At 53.0% G+C, this 8,442-nt stretch overlaps 1 protein-coding gene across 1 annotated transcript in view; it reads left to right on the top strand.

Moving 5' to 3' along the window:
* Positions 1-7,864, top strand: part of susd5 (sushi domain containing 5) — an 86,692-nt gene extending 78,828 nt beyond the window's left edge. The window contains exon 6 of the mRNA XM_078215523.1: positions 6,597-7,864. Coding sequence (XP_078071649.1) covers positions 6,597-7,843 — 1,247 coding nt within the window. The 3' untranslated portion in view covers positions 7,844-7,864. The remainder of the gene's footprint in view (positions 1-6,596) is intronic.
* The last annotated feature ends 578 nt before the right edge of the window (positions 7,865-8,442 follow it).

Here is an 8,442-nt window from a genome sequence, read left to right as displayed (position 1 = left end):
GAAGGGGAAAGGGGGAGGGGGAGAAGGGGAAAGGGGGAGGGGGAGAAGGGGAAAGGGGGAGGGGGAGAAGGGGAAAGGGGGGAGGGGAGAAGGGGAAAGGGGGAAGGAGGGGAGAAGGGGAAAGGGGGAGGGGGAGAAGGGAAAGGGGGAGGGGGAGAAGGGGAAAGGGGGCGGGGGAGAAGGGGAAAGGGGGAGGGGGAAAGGGGGAAAGGGGGAGGGGGAAAGGAGGAGGGGGAAAGGCGGAGGGGGAAAGGGGGAAAGGGGAGGGGGAAAGGGGGAGGGGGAAAGGGGGAGGGGGAAAGGGGGAGGGGGAAAGGGGGAGGGGGGAGGGGGAAAGGGGGAGGGGGAAAGGGGAAAGGGGGAGGGGGAAAGGGGGAGGGGAAAGGGGGAGGGGAAAGGGGAGGGGCAAAGGGGGAGGGGGAAAGGGGGAGGGGGAAAGGGGAGGGGGAAAGGGAGGGGGAAAGGGGGAGGGGGAAAGGGGAGGCGGAAAGGGGGAGGGGGAAAGGGGAGGGGGAAAGGGGAGGGGGAAAGGGGGAAAGGGGAGGGGGAAAGGGGAGGGGGGAGGGGGAGGGGGAAAGGGGGAAAGGGGGAGGGGGAAGGGGGAGGGGGAAAGGGGGAGGGGGAAAGGGGGGAGGGGGAAAGGGGAGGGGGAAAGGGAGAGGGGAAAGGGGGGGGGAAGGAGGAGGGGGGAAGGAGGAGGGGGAAAGGGGGGGGAAGAGGAGGGGGAGGGAGGGAGGGGGAAGGAGGAGGGGGAGGGAGGGGGGAAAGGGAGGGGGAAGGGGGGGAAAGGAGGAGGGGGAAGGGGGGGAAAGGAGGAGGGGGAAGGGGGGGAAAGGAGGAGGGGGAAGGGGAAGGGAGGGGAAAGGAGGAGGGGGAAAGGAGGAGGGGGAAAGGAGGAGGGGAAAGGAGGAGGGGGGGGGGGAAAGGAGGAGGGGGAAGGAGGAGGGGGAAAGGAGGAGGGGGAAGGGGGGAAAGGAGAAGGGGGAGGGGGGGAAAGGAGGAGGGGGAAGGGGGGAAGGGGGGAAAGGAGGGGAAGAGGGGAAAGGAGGAGGGGGAAGGGGGGGGAAGGAGGAGGGGGAAGGGGGGAAAGGAGGAGGGGGAAGGGGGGGAAAGGAGGAGGGGGAAGGGGGGGAAAGGAGGAGGGGAAGGGGGGGGAAAGGAGGAGGGGAAGGGGGGGAAGGAGGAGGGGGAAGGGGGGGAAAGGAGTGGGGGGGAAAGGAGGAGGTGGAAGGGGGGGAAAGGAGGAGGGGGAAGGGGGGGAAAGGAGGAGGGGGAAGGGGGGGAAAGGAGGAGGGGAAGGGGGGAAAGGAGGAGGGGGAAGGGGGGAAAGGAGGAGGGGGAAGGGGGGGAAAGGAGGAGGGGGAAGGGGGGAAAGGAGAAGGGGGGGGACAGAGGAGGAGGGGGAAGGGGGGGAAAGGAGGAGGGGAAGAGGGGAAAGGAGGAGCGGAAGGGGGGGAAAAGGAGGAGGGGGAAGGGGGGGAAAGGAGGAGGGGGAAGGGGGGGAAAGGAGGAGGGGGAAAGGAGAAGGGGGGGAGGGGGAAAGGAGAAGGGGGAGGGGGAAAGGAGAAGGGGGAGGGGGAAAGGAGAAGGGGGGGGAGGGGGAAAGGAGAAGGGGGAAGGGGGAAAGGAGAAGGGGGGAGGGGGAACGAGGAGGGGGGAAAGGGGGGGGAAGGAGGAGGGGGAAAGGGGGGAAGGAGGAGGGGGGAGGGGAAAGGAGGAGGGGGGAAAGGGGGGGGAAGGAGGAGGGGGAAAGGGGGGGTAAGGAGGAGGGGGAAAGGGGGGGAAAGGAGGAGGGGGAAGGGGGGGAAGGGGGGGAAAGGAGGAGGGGAAGGGGGGGGGAAGGTGGAGGGGAAGGGGGGGAAAGGAGGAGGGGAAAGGGGAGGAAAGGAGGAGGGGGAAGGGGGGGAAGGGGGGGAAAGGAGGAGGGGGAAGGGGGGGAAAGGAGGAGGGGGAAGGGGGGAAAGGAGGAGGGGGAAGGGGGGAAGGAGGAGGGGGAAGGGGGGGAAGGAGGAGGGGGGGAAGGGGGGGAAAGGAGGAGGGGAAGGGGGGGAAAGGAGGAGGGGGAAGGGGGGGAAAGGAGGAGGGGGAAAGGAGAAGGGGGAGGGGGAAAGGAGAAGGGGGGAGGGGGAAGGAGAAGGGGGGGAGGGGGAAAGGAGAAGGGGGGGGAAAGGAGAAGGGGGGGAGGGGGAAAGGAGAAGGGGGGAAGGGGAAAGGAGAAGGGGGGAGGGGAAGGAGAAGGGGAGGGGGAAAGTAGAAGGGGGAGGGGGAAAGGAGAAGGGGGGGAGGGGAAAGGAGGAGGGGGGAAAGGGGGGGGAAGGAGGAGGGGGAAAGGGGGGGGAAGGAGGAGGGGGAAAGGGGGGGAAGGAGGAGGGGGAAAGGGGGGGAAAGGAGGAGGGGGAAGGGGGGAAAGGAGGAGGGGGAAGGGGGGAAAGGAGGAGGGGGAAGGGGGAAAGGAGGAGGGGGAAGGGGGGAAAGGAGGAGGGGGAAGGGGGGGAAGGAGGAGGGGGAAGGGGGGGAAAGAGGAGGGGGAAGGGGGGGAAGGAGGAGGGGGAAAGGAGAAGGGGGGGAGGGGGAAAGGAGGAGGGGGGAGGGGAAGGAGGAGGGGGGGGAGGGGGAGAGGAGGAGGGGGGGAGGGGGAAAGGAGGAGGAGGGGAGGGGAAAGGAGGAGGAGGGAAGGGGGAAAGGGGGAGGGGGTAGGGGGGAGGGTGGGAGGAGGGGAGGAGGGTGGGAGGGAAGGGGGAGCGAAAGGGGAGGGGGAAGGGGGAGGGGGAGGGGGAGGGGGGAGGGGGAAGGGGGAGGGGAAGGGGAGGGGGGAAGGGGGAGGGGGAGGGGGAGGGGGAGGGGAAGGGGAAGGGGGAGGGGGAGGGAAGGGGGGAGGGGGAAGGGGGAAGGGGAAGGGGGAGGGGGAGGGGGAAGGGGAAGGGGAAGGGGGGGGAGGGGAAAGGGGGAAGGGGTGGGGGGGAAGGGAGGGAAGGCGAGGGGGGGGAAGAGGGGAGGGGGGGAAGAGGGGGAGGGGGGGGAAGAGGTGGAGGGGGGAACATAGAACATAGAACAGTACAGCACAGAACAGGCCCATCGGCCCACGATGTTGTGCCGAGCTTTATCTGAAACCAAGATCAAGCTATCCCACTCCCCATCATCCTGGTGTGTTCCATGTGCCTATCCAATCACCGCTTAAATGTTCCTAAAGTGTCTGACTCCACTATCACTGCAGGCAGTCCATTCCACACCCCAACCACTCTCTGCGTAAAGAACCTACCTCTGATATCCTTCCTATATCTCCCACCATGAACCCTATAGTTATGCCCCCTTGTAATAGCTCCATCCACCCGAGGAAATAGTCTTTGAACGTTCACTCTATCTATCCCCTTCATCATTTTATAAACCTCGATTAAGTCTCCCCTCAGCCTCCTCCGTTCCAGAGAGAACAGCCCTAGCTCCCTCAACCTTTCCTCATAAGACCTACCCTCCAAACCAGGCAGCATCCTGGTAAATCTCCTCTGCACTCTTTCCAGCGCTTCCACATCCTTCTTATAGTGAGTTGACCAGAACTGCACACAATATTCCAAATGTGGTCTCACCAAGGTCCTGTACAGTTGCAGCATAACCCCACAGCTCTTAAACTCCAACCCCCTGTTAATAAAAGCTAACACACTATAGGCCTTCTTCACAGCTCTATCCACTTGAGTGGCAACCTTTAGAGATCTGTGGATATGGACCCCAAGATCTCTCTGTTCCTCCACAGTCTTCAGAACCCTACCTTTGACCCTGTCATCCACATTTAAATTAGTCCTACCAAAATGAATCACCTCACATTTATCAGGGTTAAACTCCATTTGCCATTTTTCAGCCCAGCTTTGCATCCTATCTATGTCCCTTTGCAGCCTACAACAGCCCTCCACCTCATCCACTACTCCACCAATCTTGGTGTCATCAGCAAATTTACTGATCCACCCTTCAGCCCCCTCCTCTAAGTCATTAATAAAAATCACAAAGAGCAGAGCACCAAGCACTGATCCCTGCGGCACTCCGCTAGCAACCTGCCTCCAATCCGAAAATTTTGCATCCACCACCACCCTCTGTCTTCGATCAGACAGCAGTGCTAACCACTGTGCCACAGAGATACAGGAAGAGAGAGGAGAGGCAGAGGGATAGTGAGACGGACGGAGAGGCAAGCAAAGGGAGAGACAATCTGGCTGGCAGTGTTTTGAGGAATGTAGGGATTTTTCTCTGTGCAGTGCACTGATCTTGCAACACAGAGCTTGTCTCTCTGAAGCCCCGCGGGTTGGTTAGACAAGATGCTGCTTGTTCAGAATAGAAACTGGCTTTAAAAGAAGCCAAGAACGTTACACATGCTTGATTACTGAAGGTGGAGCTGAATTCTGTCCAATTTCAGGTTCACGCAATTAAAAATAATTCAGAAGGTTGTGAAAATAAAATGCCATTCATTTGAAGCATTCGCAGCTGCTAAATATAACCAACATCACATTTCCTCACCAAACGCCAACACAGGGGCCGGGTTACTTTCTACAAACCAGACAGAAATTATTACCCAATATTGACCACACTCATTAGTGTCATTCTGGGAAAGGCAACGTGAACCTTAGGATCGGGGAAACAGAATTTGTTTCCTTTGATGTCAGACGGATGAATAGAAGTTTTTATACCCTCGCTATCTCAGCTGGGCTGCCTGTGCCAGAACTAACTGTCTGCATGTGGACTGGTTCAAATGTGGAAAGAGAATCTTTTAGCATTTGTTTCAAAGCGGAAGCAGCATTTCGGACAGATAATTTGATAATAGCATTCATTTTAATCTCAGCAGTTAGCTAAACATAACCTTGAAGTCCCAACATGCTCAATATGTGAGAACTGTTTAGTTTAATCCTTACATTGCTGCAGGATAAGATTTGTTATTTGTTAATATTTAAGTATTCAGAGCAGCATCGATATTAAACCGGCTGGAATACCCCTTGCATGTGAACTAGTTTTCTGATAACAAAGAACAATACAGCACAGGAACAGGCCCTTCAGCTGTAATATTATGACTTGCAACAGTGTCAGTGCTATAAACACCCAAACGAAGCAACCTTCGGTGTCACATTTTTGACAGTGCAGCCACTCCCACACGTTAATCACATGTCACAGATTGGGCATTAGGCAGTCATTGGTCATGTAATCTCAATAACTGCAGGGTGAACTTTAACCTCTTCACATGTGTGTTGGTAAAAGCTAAGACCAGGAGCAGAGTTGGCCAATGCGCTTTGAGCCAGTGTTTCACTATTTACTGAATGATTGGCGATGCTGCTTCAATAAATATAAACCCGTGTTGAAGTCGCCATAGCAACATCTGGAATTAGTCAGGAATTTCTACTGGATGACACTAGACTGGGGCTAGACAAATATGGAATACAGCATTATAGGAAATAAAAATGTTTGGCTAGTTAATTATCTTTGATGCAATGAACCTTGCGACAAAATTGATCAACATCCTGTCTAAATGGTGTTGGTGTCACAGCCCCACTGAGGCAATTTCAAGCTCACAGCAATCAGATCTCCTGCTCTTGGGTACCTTGGTACCTGTTACCAGCAGGGCTAAATGTCCACACACTATCAAACCAGCCTATGTGGTACAGACATCAGAGCGCAGATCGGGATGGTGCTCGACCACTGAGAAGATGGCAGCTGGGAGACTCTAACCCAAGCTACTGAGCTAGGGGAGTTGTACTTGTTACCAGTGGGTCACAGTCTGAGGATACAGGGTAGACCGTTTAAGACAAAGAAGGAGAAATTTCTTCACCCAGCAAGTGGTGAACCTGTGGAATTCGCTATCACAGAAAATAGTTGAGACTAAAGCATTGTATGTTTTCAAGAAGCAGTTGGATATAGTTCGTGGCAAAGGGGATCAAAGGATATGGGGGGGGGGGGGGTGAGAAGAGGTGGGATCAGGCTATTGAGTTGGATGATCAGCCATGATCATAACAAATGGCAGAGCAGGCTCAAAGGCCTCCTCCTGCTCCTATTTTCTGTTTCTATGTGACATTACTCAACCAGTGTAAATATATATTTGCTTAGGTCCTGCTCCCTTACCCTGGTGAGGAACGGGTTCTGCGACTGGGGAGGAAAAGGCCAACTTATCTTCCCACTAAATTTACCATCTGTCAGATCATTCCCCATACTGCTTTGATAATGTCTCAGCAATGTTAAAACACATCCAACATTGCCTGTATTCAAAGCCGTTTGGAATGGGGTTCGGATTGCATGGTGGAGGAAGTTGGGGGTTGAGCAATTTTGGGTAGGGTTTTGACAAGGGTCAGGAAGCCTTGCCTCCTCCTGTTGATAGAGGGATGGAAACTCCTGCACTTCAGCAGAGCAAAAGCTCAGGCCAACATTGCAAATAAGCCCTCACCTCATTAGGCCAATCGTGATAGAAATATATTTCAGTAGCCAGCAGGTTGAGGATACTAACATTAGCTGTGTGAAAAATGAGATATCTCATACCTAGAATTGTAGAAATTAACACTTTTAATGTAGTCTTCTATATAGCAAGAAAACCCCAACTCAGATAATTCAGTCACAGATGCTTGTTTATCTTTCAGATGAAACGGAGGGATATGTCGATTATGAAGACAAGTTTCCTGATGAAGAATCAATGTCATTTTCAGATCCTAATGAGCAAGACAGAGTCATTGTTTCAGAGGATGGTGAGAAAGGAATGGATGATGAACTCGACGAAGGAACTGATGGCTCAATAGGACAGGATGGCCGAGAAACTCTCAAACCCACCGAGTCACCAGTTTCGTTACTCAGCCAGAAACATCTGTTTTGGTTTCCCTCAGAGGCATTTCCCAACACCGACCAGCCTGATACCGAGGAACCAGACATAGAATCCGAAATCCAAATTACTTCAAGTGATAATCAAATTGGAGTGAAGACCGATGCTACCAACAGGGTCCAACCAGCTGAAGATGAAGATTTGCCTGCAGAACCATCCATTGTGCACAATGAGACTAAAGTTACCAAGGCAACTGTTGCCAGCACAGATGAAACATGGGTGGATGGTTATCCCATTGTATCAGAAACTGAAGAGGAAGGCGAAAAGGTTGATGGATCAATGGAAATTGAGGATGAAACTATTGCCACCTCAGATCATTCCAACCATATTGAGATCAGCAGGCCAGAAGCTCCAGGCACCTTTGCCACTCACTACACACAGATTATAAATGTGCCAACTAAAGTGCCTGATCCAGGAATTAAACAAGTGGACGTAGCTCTAACATCAACTACAGAACCTGAAAACGTCAGTGCCAGTAAAGCTATTGAAGATGCCAATTTTGACACCACTACCTTCTTGAATATAGACACCAATGAGACCTGGAAATTCTCTGATGAAATTACTGAACCTTCACTGTTTCCGACGAGCACTGTAGAAACAGTGAATGAAGGTTTATATCCTATAGATCATGCCCCAATGCCCACAGAAACAGATGAAATTTCAACCCATCATATTTTGACTTTAGGCACACTTGAAGCAAGTACTCGGACTTTGATGGATTTTACAGAATTAGACATGGATGATGGCTTCACTAAAAGGGTGAATTTCAATGATGGCACTGAGGCCAAACTGCTCCCCACTGTTGAAAGCTGCAGAGGGGAGGAGTGTGAGCACTCAGGCAAAGGCCCAATAATTGCTGTCATTGTCACGGTGATTGGTCTGCTAGTACTGGCAGCGATACTGGCTGTGTGGTGCTACAGACGCAGACATCAGAAAACATCCGTGTACCAGATGAACGGAAAGGGGCAGGGGAGGTGCAGTGAGCACATCGAGATGCAACATAAAGTGTAACAAGGAAAGCGGCTTCTTGAAGGAGGCTCCAAAATCAAAGTGGGGCCGTGAGAACTGACCCTTTTGCAAATGGGAAACATTGCAATACAGCTCAAGGTGTCTTCATTCTAATATGCTTTGAATAATCCTCGTTACAGCTTAAAATAGCCACACACGCACGCACGCACACAAATTGTGTTCCAATAGTACCATGATCAAAGTACTAATGACCTTCTTGGTAGGGACACAGCCTTGCTGGGTCGGTGATCAGATATTATAAATTCACTTATGCATCCACATCAGAATCTTGTAACGTGGAAGGTGGAATATTGGCTCCTGTCAGCAACATGTAAAGATTTGTAAATAATTTATATTTAGGTTCTGTTTCAGTTTGCATGTGTTTAACTAATATAATCCATATTGTAACTAATAGAATATTTCTAGACAATATGCAATGTATTTATTCTACTTCCTATGTATTTATTCCATTTTTATATGCAACTACCTTTTGCTAAATGACTTCATACTGCTCTGAAAAATAACCGAGAGTGAAACCTCATCCAGAGGGATGAGGCCAGTGTATGTGGGGACACTTCACAAAAATATCAATGTACTCTCTC

This window comes from Mustelus asterias, chromosome 7 (assembly GCF_964213995.1).
Source record: "Mustelus asterias chromosome 7, sMusAst1.hap1.1, whole genome shotgun sequence".
NCBI classification, from domain to species: domain Eukaryota; kingdom Metazoa; phylum Chordata; class Chondrichthyes; order Carcharhiniformes; family Triakidae; genus Mustelus; species Mustelus asterias.
This window is presented reverse-complemented; position numbering and strand designations above follow the sequence as displayed.